The sequence below is a fragment of the Dipodomys ordii genome, unplaced genomic scaffold, assembly GCF_000151885.1.
Source record: "Dipodomys ordii isolate 6190 unplaced genomic scaffold, Dord_2.0 Scaffold10, whole genome shotgun sequence".
NCBI classification, from domain to species: Eukaryota; Metazoa; Chordata; class Mammalia; order Rodentia; family Heteromyidae; genus Dipodomys; species Dipodomys ordii.
The window spans coordinates 11,673,135-11,691,518 of NW_012267226.1; the positions used below are offsets into that span (position 1 = coordinate 11,673,135).

The 18,384-nt window shown below is 35.9% G+C and overlaps 1 protein-coding gene and 1 long non-coding RNA gene across 3 annotated transcripts in view; one reads left to right on the top strand and one right to left on the bottom strand.

Moving 5' to 3' along the window:
• Window positions 1-16,701, top strand: part of Dync2h1 (dynein, cytoplasmic 2, heavy chain 1) — a 174,419-nt gene extending 157,718 nt beyond the window's left edge. Inside the window, exons 85-89 of the mRNA XM_013009687.1 lie at window positions 2,017-2,106; window positions 9,212-9,321; window positions 10,418-10,499; window positions 11,736-11,852; window positions 16,205-16,701. Of these exons, the coding sequence (XP_012865141.1) occupies window positions 2,017-2,106; window positions 9,212-9,321; window positions 10,418-10,499; window positions 11,736-11,852; window positions 16,205-16,363 (558 nt within the window). The 3' untranslated portion in view covers window positions 16,364-16,701. The remainder of the gene's footprint in view (window positions 1-2,016; window positions 2,107-9,211; window positions 9,322-10,417; window positions 10,500-11,735; window positions 11,853-16,204) is intronic.
• Window positions 8,434-18,384, bottom strand: part of LOC105980777 — a 206,495-nt gene continuing 196,544 nt past the window's right edge. For both annotated transcript variants that reach the window (XR_001174766.1, XR_001174765.1), the window contains exon 3: window positions 8,434-8,516. This is a non-coding gene — a long non-coding RNA (uncharacterized LOC105980777). The remainder of the gene's footprint in view (window positions 8,517-18,384) is intronic.

The following is an 18,384-nucleotide window of genomic DNA, read 5'->3' on the forward strand; positions in this document are numbered from 1 at the left end:
TGAGAAGTTTTGCATCAGTGTTCATCAAAGAAATGGGTCTGTAGTTCTCTTTCTTTGATGAGTCCCTGCCTGGTTTTGGAATGAGGGTTATGATGGCTTCATAGAATGAGTTCAGTAGTGAACTTTCTCTTTCAATTTCATTGAAGAGTTGGAGGAGTATTGGTGTGAGCTCTGCTTTGAAGCCTTGTAGAATTCCACTGTAAAACCATCTGGTCCTGGGCTTTTCTTAGATGGGAGGTCTCTTAATGCTGTTTCTATTTCAGTACTTAATATGGGCCTGTTAAGATGGTTTAACTCGTCTTGGTTTAGTTTTGGCATGTCAATATTTGCTAGGAAAAGGTCCATTTCTGCCAAGTTCTCAAACTTATTAGCATAAAATTTTGAGAATTATTCCCTTATAATGTTCTGAATCTTGGTCATTTCTGTGGTGATGTTTCCATTCTCATCTCTGAGTTTATTTATTTGGGTGTGTTCTCTTCTTTTTCTGATAAGATTTGCTAAGCGCCTGTCAATTTTGTTAATTTTTTCGAAGAAACAACTTCCTACTATTTTTGAAATGATCTTATTTCTTCTTTCTCTCATACCACATAGACCACTTTTTTATTTGGAATTTATATTCTCAGAAGCCTAATATTTCCTTCATGACCCTTCATTTTTCCTTAACTCTACAAAGTAATGGTTTCAATAAGATATCTTTACATGTGTACAAGTACTTGGATCATATTAACTCTTCAATGACCCGCTGTTATGCCCCTCCCAGGTCCTTTTCCTTTTCGGTACCCCTAACATTCCCTGTGTTACTTTCAAGTCTTTTCTTTTCCATGTAAGCTTCACATATGAGAGAAAATATGCAATAGTATCTTTGTGATACTATACTGGTGATTTCACTTAATGTGATTTCTGGCTCTATTTTCCTAAAAATGATATAAATTATATTTATACTTCATTCATATGTAGCATATATATGCAATATATATACACACCATATTTTATCCATTCATCTATTTATGGGCAAATCTATTGATCTGTAACTTGGCTAATGTAAAGATAGGCAAGCAGGTAATTCTGTAATAATTGGATTTTTGTTGTTTGATATTGTTGGATCAACATGGTAATTCTACTTTTTTGAGAAACTTTCATACTGAGTTCCATGGTGGCTGGATTAGAATACATTTATACCAGCAGTGTATATGGATTGGTTTTTCTATGTATCACTGGAAAAATTTGGACTGTGTTTACTTGATGTTAGCCACTTTATGGTTAAATGAGAAAAATCAATGCAGTTTTTATTTAGATTTCTCTTATGGCTTATAGGTGTCGAACATTTTTTTCAGTTACTCATCAGTGGTTGTCTAGGTGCTAACATTATTGAGGTCTTTTTTCTAGATAAAGCAACCATTGTTGGGATGGTTTTATATTTTTAGTGGGTTTAAATATTTACAGTACCTACTCCTTTTTCTTTTTTTTTATTGTGAAAATACCGTACAGAGGGGTTACAATTACATGGGCAAGGTAATGAGCACATTTCTTATCAAGCATTGTTGCCTCCTCCTTTGTTTCCCTTTCCCATCGCTCACCCCCCCCACACACTCCTTTTTCATTTCTCTTCATACCATATATCTCAATTAAACTTTGTGGGTAAATTTGCTATTGTGCTGCTTTATGTATAAAATACTGTAAGGGACTAACATTCTTTTTTTTATCCTTATCAATTTTTAAATGAATTTAAGATTTTTAATTTGATTTCCTTATGAACCATATATTGTTTCAAGATATGGTAATTGACTACTCTGTTTACTAATTTGAGTTCATTTCTGTGAAGGTCCCCCTTTTAGGGAAGTATTAATTCATTTTGTGTCTGTCAACTTCAGTGAAATTAAAGAAAACAGACATCTCAATGAAATGAATTTACGGTTTGAATAATGTAAATTGTCAGTTTTTTCCCTTGCCACTAATGTTGAAGCCTCTTCTATGTAATATTGTATATGTAAACAGTTTGGCCCTTTTAAATTGTAGTGTCCTCTCACGTGGCAGAGCAAGTGGGAAGGCCCTGACGATCCTTTGCAATACCTCAGAGGCCTTGTGTCTCGTGCCCTTGCAATACAGGTAAGACTGAATTATTCAGTGATTGTATTGTGTGACTCCTAGTTAGAGAATACATATTGAGATGACCTTACCAGTGAGAATAATGTGATTTTGCACAGGAAACATCATGTATTCTCATTTTGTGTTTTGCCATTTTATTTTTGCATAGGATTCTTTAAAGATTGTATATTCCTTCTGATTATTGTACCTTTCCATCATTTTTGAGAATTTAGAGAAAATTTAGTTACAGATAGTAACTGAACCAGTTCATCACTATGACTAGTTTGCTTTAAGGAATATTCTCCCTGTAGGATCAGTGTATGAAAGGCTCCTTTTTTCCTTTGTAAATTTTCCACTGCTTTCCTCCCTTCTTTGTCTCTTTTGTCCCTGTTTTACAACTAAGCTGTCTTAACCACATAAACTCAATCTGTGTCCTTCTCTATCCAGTAAGACTTCATCTATTCTTATACCTACCTACATACTAAATTTGGCCCTCACTATTTACAGCTTCATGTTTAAACCTCTAAGGTGTACATTATCATTTGTTGACAACTACACATAACAGAGGCCATGAGCTAGGAGCCCTCTCTCATTGTCTTGGTTCTAATGTAAAAGACATTAGTCATCTGCTGTTCAAGACTCCTCCCTAGTCCTGTGGACTTGAATGCATCTGCTTTCAACTCTTCAGAGACTCTTAAAGGGGAGGGTAGATATTCCAATACCCTGGTTGTTTCTTGTTTGTTTGTTTTTGGCCAGTCCTGGGGCTTGAATTCAAGGCCTAGCCAGAGCACTGTCCTTGGGCTTCTTTTGCTCAAAGCTAGCCCTCTACCACTTGAGCCACAGCACCATTTCTGACATTTTCTGCTTATGTCGTTCTAAGGAATCGAACCCACGGCTTCATACATGCTAGGCAAGCACTTTACAACTAAGCCACATCCCAAGCCCCATGCCCTGGTTGTTTCTTAATAGTTTCAAATGCTTTGAAGAACAAGCTGTAGGTTATAATGTCCCTGTTAAACTAGTCATCCAGAACACCAGATCCTTAAATGCCTCTGAGTTTCTTTGATCAGGCCCATTACGTTTCTGGGTCTTTACGCAGAAATGCCGTCTCCCAAATGTCTAAAAGAAACCTTCTCCTGCAAGTCTTTACTCTGATGTCACCTTCTTTGTGAGGTCTTCTGCTCATTGTATTTTAAGTTGTAATTACTCTCTCCCTTCTTTGTCTCTCTATGGTGATAATTTCAGTATTCTGTATATTTTCGTATTTTTTTCAACTTTTCTGTGTGTTCTTCAGCTAAAATGGAAGCTTTACAAGGGCAGAAATCCAATGATTTGCTCATACAATAAATACTTGTTGAATAAATGAAATATTAGATCAAAGGGGGCTAATGCTTAGGTAGATTGACAGGCTTTCATTTCTCTCTTTGTATTTCCCAGTAATCATGACTTAGGCTACAAGGCTAAGAAGCATTCTATAGACTTCATGATATATTTCTGGGATTTTGCCTCTCATCTAAATCTTCCCAGTAAACATAGCTTGTTCACATAGTGTATAAAGTTAAACATTCAAAACTTGTGATTAAGACCTCAGCTGTTAAAACTGTTACTAGAATTATACCATTCTTTATTTTTGACTCGTCTTTTGGAAGATTTAGTAGTACTTTGCATTCTTAGAAAAGGAAATTCATCATTTTTCTAACTTAGCAATTCTTATAATTGTACTTTTTACACATATTGAGTTCACTAAAATCTTATCAGAAGACTTGTAAAAAGATAGAAGTATGCATGTAGCTCTAAATTGTATAGCATTGCATTTTACAGATAGTATTTGGCTATAAGGACCACCTTGTAAATTCATATACATATTGCTTCTGTTCTATATCAACCTTTGTTCTAAATGTTAAAAAATGTAGAATTGGGAAACATGACATTCTTGACAACAGGAATCATAGTGTTGAAGGATATAAATGTAGATATATTTGATCCAGTTGTGGTATTTATATTTTGGTTCAAATCCTGAAACCTAAAATTAATATACAAACCAAGATCTAAGTTACATTGTCGCCATTATTGAATGAAGTTAGCATATGTATATGTGAAATTTACCCAGTGAATAACTTAATAACAGCAGTATTAAAAAATTGAAGAGTTAACATTTTTTATAGGGACAGTAATTCTTCAGCACTATCAGATGATAAATTCTTCCTGTGGTTAACTTACCTTGCACATAGAATACTGAATAGTAGTCTATGGTGATTTGCAGTTTTATACAAGCATTCCTACGAAACACACAATTTACCCTGTTTGCAAAAGATAAATCTTAGTTCTAGAAATGTGACATAATTGGCCTTCTTGAATTCTGTCTGCATTGCAGTCTTCATCACAGGCATACCAATTTTAGCACCTTCTGATTGGCATAATAAGAGGACTTTTACACAGAAAACATGCAGTGACTATTTACACTCTTAAGGTAGTTTCTTAAAGAACCAGCCAGTGATTGTTACTAGTGTCTATCATGTTGTTACTCTTATTTGGGAAATCATGTTTCAATGCTCTCCTTGGGTTAAGGTAGCCATTTTCTACCATTTAGAGATTGGAATATATATATAACAAGACAGCTGAAAAATGTCTTTAAGGTCATGTAATTTTGCTACAAAACAATAATAGAAGTGCTAAAACTTCTGCTGTGGTCAATAGGTTTGCTCTATTAAACACAATATTGTTTGTAACAAATGGTATTTGACTCCTGGATCAAACAGCTTTCAAAAGATTTGTCAGTGATAATTACATATGATTTTACATGCTTATTCTATTCTCTAATATGTCTTCTATCGGATTTACCTTGATAACTAATTACAAATCTACTGTGCCATCATCTCTGATTTCTTTAGCTAGAGGTTTGGTGTGAAAAAAGCTGTTCAGTAAGGTAGGCACATGAGGAAAGATGCAGGAAATATCACTCAGCTGCCTCCTCATGGAATTTCTATTCATGCAATAACCCACAGAGTTTAGACTAAGAATTTTAACCCAGAGATCACATAAATATTTTTCCTTTCAAGTGGCATATAAAATGACTATATATGATGATAAATCTAATTTTTATATATAGTAAAGATACTGTACAGAGGGTTACAGTTACATAAAGTAATGAGTACATTTACTGTCGAGCATTGTTATCCCCTCCTTTGTTTTTCCCCTACCATCCCTTCCGTCCCCACTTTGTTGGCATTATTTGACAGTATTACATTTATTCAATATGTTTGTACTAAACAAATGTTGGTACTGTTTGTTTCTGGGATAGAACAGTGTTGAAGTAGGCACCTGTTTGTTGCACCGACATGAAGGAAAGACAAGTAACAGATATGACTTAAGTGTTGAGAAGTGAATTGTATTTCTAATGAACATCAGGGTGCTGTAAGGAAAACTGATGTTGGTTTAAAGGGTTTAGAGATGAATGGGCTCAGAAAAGTAATGCTTCAGTATCGCTAAGCAGACATGAGTAAACTTATCTGAGGGACCACAAAGAGACCAGCAAGTGCAAAATCTCTCAGGCAGGAACATGCTCTGCTTGAATAGATCATGTACAGAAAGATCTCTGGACATGAGGTTGGAAGAGGTTGCCAGAGACTTTGATATGGTTCATTGTAAGCTTGTTTGGTGAAAAGGACTCCCAAGACTTAAGTGCATGAAAAATCAGCAGATGAGGTTGGTATATGAGTAGATGAGAGATGGGAAGAAGGAAAGCAGGTTGACTAGCGGGTTAATTCAACAGTGCAAGTGACATTGTGATGGTTTCATGTTCTTAGCATGGTGGCCTGAAGGGGGTAGAGTGATCATGCAGATAAACACTGGGAGGAGAGACTTTCAAGCTGAGAGACCAACAACATATGTCAGCTCCCCCCTAAATCAGGTTGAAATATTTTTAACAATTGAATATGTATTTGTAAAGTTATCTACTGAAGTGGAAACAGTGCCAGCAGTGATAGCTTTAGGACATTTAATACTAAGACACAAAGAAGTTAAAAGTCAAATGATAGGAAAAGATATGGTGTGCTGATACTGGCCAAAGAATTTTAAGTAACCTATGAGTTAAATGGCACTGTGGCTCAAGTGGTAGAGTACTTGCCTTGAGCTGAAGAGCTGAGGGACAGCGCCCAGGCCCAGAGTTCAAGCCCTACGACTGACCCCCCCACCCCCCAAAAAAAGGTTGGAAATTAACTGGATAAAAATCAAAACAGTAAAATTTTAGAGCTGCAATCAAGATTTAAAGGCAATGTAATTGGCTAGCGAACATTAATGGATAGAATATTTGCATTAATGTATTCAGCACACATTATTAAAGCAATTCTCTAAAGTTAATGGGGAAAGCAATCTTTCCCTATGGAAATTTCTTGCTCTATATGGGGCAAGAAAATTATTTTTAAGGATATATAGTTAAAAATGACCAGAATACCAGGAAGTTAGTTCAACTAAACTTAGGTTGAATAGCAAATTTTCCTTTTTTTTTTTTTAATTGTGAAAATACTATAAAGAGGGGTTACAATTACATGGGCAAAATAATGAGTACATTTCTTATCAAGCATTGTAGCCTCCTCCTTTGTTTCCCCTTCCCATCCTCCTCCCCGCCCCCTCACCCAAGTTGTAAAGTTCGTTTTTCCACATAACGACTTGTACATCTCATTGTTGCAATGGGTCCACCTGTATCCCTATTTAAACGATTTGAATAGCAAATTTTCTATCTCTTCAAAAGCTAGTGAGTAAACTTGACAGAGAATACTTTTGTTTTCTTCTAGGAATAATAATGTAACTAGCAAATCTAATGCACAAGATTTATTTGAATGATGATAAACCAAAGTTTGGGCTCAGGAGCAATTTATATTCAAGAATGATGTGTCTAGTAATATACCAACAATTTTAAATGTCTTATTTTTAATGATTAATTTGGAGGCTTTAACTCTAGGACAATTTTGGTAAAATACCTTGCTGATGAGCTGTAATTTATTACATCTATTCATTTAGTGATCTGAGAAACTTCCAGTTTTGTTTCTAGTAAAAGCAGTGACTGAGGCACTTATTTTTTCTGAATAGATTAGACTTTTTAGTTCTGGATGAATTTATTCTCAGATCTCTTGGCTTTAAATTTACAGTAAATTAGAAGAAAAAATGTGGGAATAAAAGATGTCATTGAAAAGAATGATTGACTGTTATTATTGACTATAAACACCTTTTCTAAGGGACATAGTGAATGAAAAGAGAATGGCCTCAGGTAGGTGCAGAAGTAGTTAAAAAGAAGCCGTCCAGCCATCTAGTTGCTCCATTCTTTCAGCTGTTTAAGAATTTTAGGTATACTGTAAAGTCTCATAATCATAGATCAGACTAAGTCTTATATTCTATCTCAAACCAAATCCTTGGCCATGACTAGAGACATTTGGTGAAAAATATTGCCAGCTAAGTATGCTAGCTACAACATTGCTGCACTCTTTTTCTTCAGTGTGAAGTATATAGCTTTAACTTATCAAACGGTATCTTTGTGCTACTCTGTACTTTTAAGCTTAATAGACTAGGAGTTATTTTTCCCCATCTGGTCCAATAACATTCTTACCACAGGACTTTAGTTAGGTTAAACAAATATACATTTATTTGTTAATAAGCTTTTTTATTTTTTTTTCAGTTGTGTGCTTAACTCAGGTCCTAGGCACTGTCCCTGAGCTCTTTTGCTCAAGGCTAGTTCTCTACTACTTTGAGCCACAGCTCCACTTCCAGTTTTTTATAGAGTCTCACAGGGACTTTTCTGACTGGAATGGCTTTGAACTAAAATCCTCAGCTATAAGCCTCCTGAAGAGCTAGGATTACAAGCATAAGCAATCAGCGTCTAGCTTAGTTTTATTTAGAATTCTTTGAATTCAAAATTAACTTTCAGGCATTAATGAAATAATATAGTTGAAAAGTTGTATTAAATGGTTTTTGAATAACAAATATTTTATGGTAAAAAGGGTGATATGAGTAACTTGTTGATTGTTTAACTCAAAGTAGGGAGTAAAGTTTTACCTTGTATAATTAGTTGAGAATATTTTTATTATTGTAAAGGATAATATCTGAAAGAATTATACTTGGATTGGGAGGTATCTTTTTAAAGTCTTTGTGCTATAGGATTTGAATACTAGTCAATGTATTACAACATTAATGCAAGTAGGGTAGCATTGGAGGTTTTAATTTCTCATTCTCATCATGGCTGAGGTGGATAATAGGCTGTTAGAGTACATAAAACACACCATTTTCAGAGCAGCAGTAAGATTCTTCTAGGACATTTATAAATTAGGTAACATGACTTACCGAGTAAATGGCAGTTTTGTTAAGTTTTTAGTAGTTAACATTATTCCAATCCCATCTGTGCACCTGCTAGAATCATCAGTGTACATGCCCATTGACACCTGTAGGAAATAGAAAAGCAAATCATGGCTGACTGAGCTTGTGACCTTGGACAAGACCTTCATCCTTGCTTTGCTCCATTTCTTATTTGTAACCAGGGGCTGCTAAACTGCAGAGCAGTGGTGAGCCTAACATCAGTTAGTAGATGAAACAATCTTGGATAAGGTTTTGCTGGGATTTTTTGTTCTAAGTGAGAATTTTTAAAATACTTAACAAACTTTATGTTGAGTTTCCAAATTAACTAAGTTGATGTGCAACAGGTAAGTTCAGGTAAGTGGAAAAGCCTTAGCCACCTGTGAAGGAGAATGTTGTCCTCTTGGGTATTCCCCTCTCCTTTGACCCTTGATTCTGTAAGGTGCAAGTCACTCTCATGTCTGATACTGTTTGCAAGCTGATGAGCCTGTGGACTGAGGCAGGCCTGGAGCAACACTGGGAGGTCCTAGTGAAAGGCTATGCAGAAAGCTAACTTCCCAGGCTCTTATGTTGAGCACAATTTTAGTAGAAGTATATAGAGGGAAGCTTACTTGGACAGATGGATGGATGTAGTGCAAGTTGCTGGTCAGGCTTCCCAGACACATTTGGAAACTTAAGTGCAAAACTCTCAGCACAAATGACTTGTGCATCACAGATCTTCAGTGATGTGGAGGGTATGTGTGCATGTATATTTATAATTTTCATTTTCTCTTTCTTCCTCTAGAACTGGGTGGATAAAGCTGAAAAACAGGCTCTTCTTTCTGATACACTTGATCTGTCAGAGCTTTTCCATCCGGATACTTTTCTTAATGCACTTCGCCAGGAAACTGCCAGGTAATTAATAATGAGCTGCTTTGAGTTTCTAGAAATACGTTTATTGTTAGAATCCAGACAGTTGTTATTCCCTGATAATTTTAGTTTAAAAAACACTGCTTTTAATTAAAATATTTTATTAGGATTGGAAATAATGAAATTTGACTTTTGAAATTGTCATTTATCTAGATTTGTACTGTGAAATATGGTAACCAGAGGTCACATGGAGCTATTTAAACTTACAGGAATTAAATTGAACTGTGATCCTTCTGGTCACTCTTAAAGATTAGTATAGCAGAAAAATTAGAGCCTTATCTTAACAAAAAAGCAGGGTGGTGTTGTTCACACTGTAATTCGAGCTACTCAAGAGGTATTAGTAGGAGGATCATAGACTGAGACTTGCCCCAGGTAAAAGTGAGACCATATTTGAAAAATGAGGGGTGATGCTCTCACATGGTAGAATCTTTTCTGCAAGGCTTTGAGTTCAAATTCAAGTTCCCCAATCACACTGGCTTGCTCAGTATCCACAGGTGGCTAGCTACGATTCTGGAATATATGAAAACTTTTTTTATATTTGTACTAATGTTTATTGTACAGTGTGAAGAACAGGATCTCATGGTCAAGATCAAATTCCTCTTTATACCAGGATAGGATTACTAGCTTGTATTCAGAGAACATTTTTTTAAACCAGTGAGCACATAGTGAAAGAGATGCTACCACAAATAAGCTGAACAAAATTTAGTTGTATAGTCACTTGGACATTTCATTTTATACTTTCTAAGGATATAAGGAATATTAGTATTTTGATTAATCTGATAAGCATTTATTGGACATTTATAGTGTGCCTACATTTGAGGCTTAGTGTCAAAATGGAGAAAGTAAAAAGCCACTCTGCTAAGAGAGCTAGTAACCTGTATATGCAGTTAGGTATTATTTGCACACTTTGATTTAAAATAAAGAAGAATATCTAGCTGCAGTTCCTTATCTCATTTTAGTGTCTGAGGGTTGTTTTGTGGAATTAACTAGGTCTCCTGAGCCATGTTGAGGTCATTCATCCCTGCTATACCATTGAGCAGAGAATGCCTTCTTTGTAACATTTGATTCCTCAACTTTACAGGGCAATGGGCCATTCTGTGGATAGCCTTAAATTTGTAGCCTCGTGGAAAGGTAGACTTCAAGAAGCAAAGCTGCAAATTAAGGTACTAACTTTAGATGGTTATCTAGTTTAAAAATGTATAGCTAATGAAGACAGATTCTGAAATTCTGTCTTATTGTTGTGAGATCAACACAGATTGACCTATAAGAATTACAATACAAATAAGAATTGATAATGTAAAATCTGATATTAATCCTACCAATGAAAAAATAAAGATGTCCTGTTATACTGAAAGCTGTGCCATATACAAGCAAAGCAAAAATAATTAGAGTAAATGACATGACAGAAGGTACACATTGAGACACCTATTACATTCAACTTCAATGGTAAATATACACAGATACCATGCCACCTCCTCAGTAAACAATGTGTCTTCTACAGTAAGACACTAGTGCCAAATTTAAGGGAGGAAGTATGAAGTACACATGTACAAACAGCATGGGTTATTGTTGACTAGTGGTGGATAATTAGTCAAAGTACAGCATCACTAAAATTGTAAAGTATGCTCCAATACGTTTTCCTCTCATCTACAAATGAAATAATAGGATGGCCTCAGTTGTCTATCTGGAATGGAAAAAATGCAGATGGTTTAAAGAAAAAAGGCTTTTGGTTGGAAGGAGCCAAGTAATTTTAGTAATTTTGCTTCACCTAAACAGTTTTAGCTATTGTTCATTTAATCTAAATTCTTCCAACTATTTTAAATAGCTTGTGAAAGAGGGATTCTTATTTCCCACTAGTGTTTTTTGAATCTGCTGAAGGGTCATCTCTTTATTCCTCCCATCCCAGGGAAAAAGCGCCTTCACCTGGTTGAATTACAGCGAAGAAATTAGGGCTCTTTGCTTGTCCCTTCCTCATTCTTTTATTTCAAGTGTAGATATTCTGAATGAAGGGGTTCTGCATTTCTAGAAAGGCTTGTTCCAGCATGATTGTGACTAAAAATTAAACCTGCCATTTTTTCCAGAGAACATACGTATCCTCTAAACTATATTTCTTGAGAATAAAGGTGACAAAGTAGATTGACTTTGGAGAAAAATCAAAGAAGGAGCTCTGTTTTACTTTACACCAGATTTCATTTCTGTTGCCAAGGCATCTGAGAGTATATGGTTAATGGCATTTACATATTAGCTAAAATGAGAATTCAATCTGAGTTACTAGTCTGTACCTTTTCTTTATATTCTCCAATAAGGTGCCACAATGGAACATGTGGCCTTTGATCTTCAGATATGTCCATTTTGAAGTCAAGAGTCACTGAATATATTAACAATATTTTCTGTGGCAGATCAGTGGCTTATTATTGGAAGGCTGCAGTTTTGATGGGAATCAGCTTTCTGAAAATCAGCATGACTCTCCCAGCGTGTCAGCAGTTCTCCCTTGTTTTATGGGCTGGATTCCACAGGTAATTTACCCATAATCTTTCAACAAGTTATTCTGGTCTGTGTATTTGTGCTTTCTAATCTTAACCAAATGATTTTATAGTCAAAATCTTTTTAAGATATGTATGACATTTTAACCCATTTTACTTTGGAAATCACATAAAGAATATATAGTGAGGACCCTGTTTGTATTCCTGTTCTTTTCAGCATTGTGCTAGGCACCTCATGTACTTTTATGTTAGTTTCCTGATGCAGCTGTGTAAGGCAGATATTTTCTAGTGCTTAACCATGTTCAGGGGTTAGAGGTTTCCCCACAACTAGGCACAGAGTGACAGAACCAAAGTTTTAGTTTCACACCAAATAATAGCAGTATAATGCTGAAATAGGCAGATAAAGAATGAAAGCTTCAATTATTGGAAGTATAAGGCAAATTCCTTTTTAAAAAAGCATATAGGTGCTGGGAATGTGGCTCAGTGGTAGAGTGCTTGTCTTGAATGCATGAGGCCCTGGATTTGATTCCTTAGTGCCACATAAGCAGAAAAAGCTGGAAGTGGCACTGTGGCTCAGGTGGTAGAGCACTAGCCTTGAGCTGAAGAGCTGAAGGACAGCGCCCAGGCCCAGAGTTCAGACCCCACGATTGGCAAAAAAAAAAGCATATAGCTTCAGTTGAAACACATGACCTTCCCTCCATGAAGACCTTTAAAAAACGTAAGTATTAATACATGGCAAGGAATCCCTTTCCTAAAAAGCAGCAAATATATGTATTGCTTACTACAAGAAAAATGAATTTTATCATTGAGAAATAACACATTGAAATTTCTAGTTTAGTCTTTTTGAAAAGAAAAAGCATATGAATATTCATTTAAGAAAACCCAAAGCTTTAACAGTCATTGTTCAGAAATCCACAAGCAGTACTTACAATAGGATATCAACATCCAATTCTAAGCCAAACACCAGTACTCACACCTGTACTAGCTGCTCAGGTTCAGAGCCAGTCTTGACAGAAATCCAAGAGATTTTTTTTTTTTTTGTCAGTCATGAGGCTTGAACTCTGGGCTAGGGTGCTGTCTTTGTGCTCTTCAACTCAAGGCAAGTGCTCTACCGCTTGAGCCACTTCCAGTTTTCTTGTGGTTTATTGGAGATAAGTCTCACGGACTTTTCTGCCTGGGCTGGCTTTGAACTGCGATCCTCAGAGCTCAGCCTCCTGTGTAGCTAGGATTAGAGGTGTGAGCCACCAGCGCCCAACCACCGAGAGATTCTTATCTCCAGCTTACCTAGAAAAAAGCTGGACATGGAGCTGTGGCTCAAGTGATAGAGTACAAGCCCTGAGTAAAGTAGCAAAAGCCACAAAACTGCTCCCCCAGCTCAGTATAACCATAATACTTAGATTTTAATACATTTTAATTATAAACACTTTATATGTAGTGTTAATGTGAATTACTTGAGGTCTTCATATATCTTTTTTGCATTGAGCAGTCTATGTATGTAAAAGCTCTGATCATGAAAATGCTAAAAAACCTTAGGTTTGTTTCTACTTTGACCATTAGGTTTTAGTGACTTAAAAGCAAGTTTACACTTTTCTCTCCCCCCCCCCCAAACTAATAAAAGTCTGTCTCCAGAGAAGGATTTGTCACTGCACTTTAAAACATTGTATAAGATTCCAACTAGGTTTGTAAGGGTTTAGAAACAGAAAGCCTAGTAGCTGATAGTGCATATGCAGTTTTCCTTTTAAAAGGAGATTTTACTGGTGTGAAGAGATAGGGACCTCTCCTGACTAGAAAGAAATATATCGCTGAAAGACATTTCCATTTCATTTTTGATCTCAAGGGAAATAGGGAAAGCAAAGCAAATATCAGGTGGCAGAGACAGATAATTCAAGACCTTTTCTGGCTTTAAAATCAGTTGTCCAAAGACAAGTATGCTCTTTGCTGAAAAATCCTGAAGCAGCTCCAGAAGGAAGCCTCTTCAAAGGCTATTAAACTCAGGCCAGCGTGAGCAGTTACAGGCAATGCTTTGCCATTTAAACAGAGTAAAAAAGAAGGAAAGAGATTGGTTGAAAATACAAACTCTAATCCCTACTTTTTGTATTTTTCAGCTCAACTCAGGATTCATTCTTTCTGCAAATCCTTATATTTTATATTTTAACTTTTGAAAGTTTTGAAATTTCCCAAAAATACTAGATATTTGTGTTTCCTAAATTGAATTTAAGTCTAAAGAATATTTTGTAAAATGCTTAGCTGCTTAAAGTTTTAGGTACACTATTAGCACACAAAAATGCTACTAATTGGCAGAATCATCAATGCAGAGAGAGAACTGGAAAGATTTAGGATGGCTGATGTTTTCACCTATTCAGGGAATGATTCTACATGACAAATTTTTTATGCACATCAGGTTAAGATTTAAGAATGTTAGGAACAAATAATTTCTAAAAGACATGTGGGGGAAAGAAATGGAGTGGGAGAAAGAGGATTAGGATTAGAAAAGATAGCAATTGTAATTTCATAAAATTAGTGCCCACTTGGACTTAATAGGCTTTTAAAAATTCTCCATGTAGGAGAGATACATTTCTCTCATAGCAACATGTAGCGTGGGTACTAAAAATTGGATTTTTTTTTGTCGGTTCTGGGGCTTGAACTCTGGGCCTGGGTGCTTGCTATCCCTCAGCTCTTCAGTTCAAGGTGAATGCTCTACCACTTGAGTCACAGTGCTGCTTCTGGTTTTCTGGTGGTTTATTGGAGATAAAAGTCTCACGGACTTTCCTGCCTGGGCTGGCTTTGAACCACAATCCTCAGATCTCAGCCTCCTGAGTAGCTAGGATTACAGGCATGAGCCACTCGTGCCCAGCTTGGAAATTTTTTCTAGATGATTTAACAATAGAAAGAGCCTCATGGATGGATAAACGGTGTCTTCAGATTCCCTCACCGCCCTGTGAGGAGTCCAGGTGCCACTTGTGCTTTTATAATTGGGAAACTGGTACTGGGAGGGCCATCCACTTGGCTCCAGGGCCAGAAATTGGTGATTTCCACAAATGCCAGAACTTTAGTCAACTGCTCTCAGTGACAACTTTGCACATCCTAACTATGTACCATGGGTAAATTTTCACTGGGTTTTAAAACTGACCAGTTTTGGAATATTTTGCAGGGAGTCCAGCTTATTTATTAACTTCTATTTTCAATTTGAACTGGAAGTAGTACCATTATGAACTCATTTAAAAATGTTTTTAGTATATATGTGTGGGGGGTGTATTTCTGAGCTTTTATCACTGAAAGATCCTAGAATAAGAATGGCCATTCCTCCACTTAATTATAATCTCCTCCACCATTTCTCTTGAACCCATGTATTTATAGGACAAAAGTATGTGACTTTGTACCATCCTACCACACCAGAAACACAATGAAGCCATTGAAGACAACTAGGGACATAGCAAAACTCAGGAGCCAACTTAAAAGTACTACCACTAAATATTGACAATTTGAACATTAATAAGATAATTGCACAGGTTGAGCCAAATTAACAAATTGAAATCTATTTAGAAAAGGATATACTTCGGAGGTACATCAACAAACACCAGTTTCATTATTTTGAATGAAATAAACTAGATGCATTTAGACAACCTTTTCTGTGTAAACTTTAAACTGTACTTTCTCTTATAAAAACTAATAAATGGAATTGAAAAAAAGGATAGAATCAAATTACCATTTTATACTCTTGAATGAAATCACCATCATTATTAGCTTCTAATATCCAAAAAGACACCAGACATTGTGTTGCATCTTGATAGAAATTAGTGTGTGCTTATATTGGGGCTTGTATTCAGGGCTTCATGCTCTCACTGGCTTTTTTAAAATTCATGGCTCTATTCAGCCACTTGAGCCACACCTGCACTTCCATTTATGAGAGTGTGTAATAGCATGTATACAATGGTTTTGGCTAATAAGTATGAGGGAAATACCATGCATGGAATGTAACTCCCCCCCCCTCAAAAAAAGGCTCTGTGGTTAGTTTCTTCATAAGTATTGCTAAGGAAAAAGCATACACCTATATAAATTTTGGAGATTTAAGAGACATTAACAAACTGGAAAATGTAGGTTTTATCTGAATTACAGTTTTAATTAGAAGTATTAAAATTATATGATGAATGAATAGAGATTTAACATTGGGAAATAAATATTGTGAATTATTGGTTCAAAATACTCAAATATCTGGAGACTGAAAGGAAACTCAGTTGGGCATGAGTAATTATTGCAGTGTGATAGTAGGGGCTTATTAATCTAAGTATTCCATAATAACTGGTTAGAAGATTTTCTGTTTGTTTCTTTAGGCACAGAATCTGCTTTGTTTGCAGTAATCTATTTTAAACATTGTTTTTAAACAGGGTGCTTATGGTCCCTACTCCCCTGAAGAGTGCATCTCTCTGCCTGTTTACACAAGTTCAGAGAGGGACTGTGTGGTAACCAACATCCATGTTCCCTGTGGGGCCAACCAGGACCAGTGGATCCAGTGTGGAGCTGCCCTGTTTCTAAAAAACCAGTAGGAGCAAGCTCAACAAAGGATGCCTTACAGGATGAAATAAACTGTGTACTGTCTACATTTGAAATGTTAGTTCAGAATATGCTTCTAGTTGACCTGCACTGTTGATCTCCTTGGGTTCTTGTTTTAATATGCAGTAGTGGTGCTGTGCACCTTTGAAAGTAGTGACTTCATGGAATTAATAGTGGAAGTGTACTATTCCTTTGATAGGCAGTATTTCTGTGAGGAGCTCCATCCTGGTTCAGATATGTAAGTAAAACCTTTAAAAATACTATATTTAAGAAATCAATAGTTTGGCTACCATTTTAAATATTTAATAAAATGACATTATTTTTTTCTGTCTTCCTTGGCTTATGATGTAAGTATCTACTCTCTTTTTCAACTCTATTAGATCAATATACTTACACATTAATTATTACATACAATAAAATGCATTAAATAAAATGCAATGATTATAGCTGATCTATAACTCATTTATATAATTCATAATACCTATATAAGTTACATTTCGAAATAGTAAAAGGGATAATTCAGATGATATTCAGCTGTTGACAATTTTTGGAGCTTGTTACTTCAGCTCTGCTAGACCCTCTGAATCAAAGAAAAAAAAATACTGTTCATCTGGATGACAGGTATTTCAGTAGCCAAAAATTGGCTCCAGCTGTACTTAGAATTTCTTTTAAGAGCTGAGGTCTACATTTTTGTTAGGTCTTGATAAAAATGAATTAAGAGCTGAGGTCTACATTTTTGTTAGGTCTTGATAAAAATGAATTATATCACTTACAAGAAATTAGGTATTCGCAGGAGAAAGGATGAAATGAAAGGAAAACAGTGTTTTTAAGGACTATAAACTAAGAAAGCATGTAAAAGTATTCCTAAAGAAATGATAGTACAGGAACCAGAGTATAATAATGAAAGAACAAATGGTAAAAACTTAGTATTTTCCATACATATGCCTCTTTCTAGGAAAGATATTCTGTAATGGCTAGAAGCTTATTCTGTTTTACATTCTAGTTTTGAAATTTCTGGGAAATATTAATTAGATCCAGAAATTATAACCAATTTTCATTATATAACCATTTGTGTCCAATCAAAAGATAAAAACTATAGACCACACTGTGGTTTAAACAGAAAATATGGAGTTAATAACCACCAATGAGAGAGAGGCTGTATGGTATAATAGAACACAGATTCCCTATGGCTAAAGGGAACTCAAGGTGGCGGGGAAAAAACCTCACCAAACTTGGGATTCAGAACAGATTTGTTGGAAAAGGCAGTCACAGATACTCTGTCTTTTATCACACCAGCAAGAGGAACCCCTTCATCTTGGACTTGCCATGTTCCCTGTCTGGCTCAACTGAGCATTCTAATGGAAATGCTTAAAGATATGCTATGCATTGTTGCAAAACAGACATCTAAGAGTGAAGTTGGATTCTAGAGGCAATACACTGCTACTGACATACTTGGCATTCAGCAAGTGTTGGTCAGCTTTATTCAGGGGATACATATTTATCAAGCATTGCATTTCCAATCTGATGTTAAACAGTAAAGATACTAGGACTATCAAAATACATCCTGACCAGAAGTAATAGATGTGGCCTCTGACTGGTGCAGGTTCCCTTTGTTAGGGAGGCAGCGATCACACAGCCACAACTGTCTTTCCAGCAGCATGAGAACCTGGGAGTGTTGCTCAAAATACATACATATATATTTACCTAGGAATCAGCCTAACCAAGGGACCTCTGCGATGAAAATAAAACCTTGAAGAACTGAAGAAATTAGAAAATGGAAATCAGCAGCATATTGTGGAAATGGCAATACTACCTAAGGCAATCTACAGATTCAATGCAACACCCATCAAAATACCAATGTAAGTTTTCACTGAGATAGAGAAAATCCAAATATTCATATGGAACCACAAAAGGCCTCAAATTGCAAAAGCAATCATGGGGGTGGGGGATGCAGGGGATGGGGAGGGTGAAGTAGTGCTGGAGGGATAGCAATTCTAGACTTCAAGCTACTACA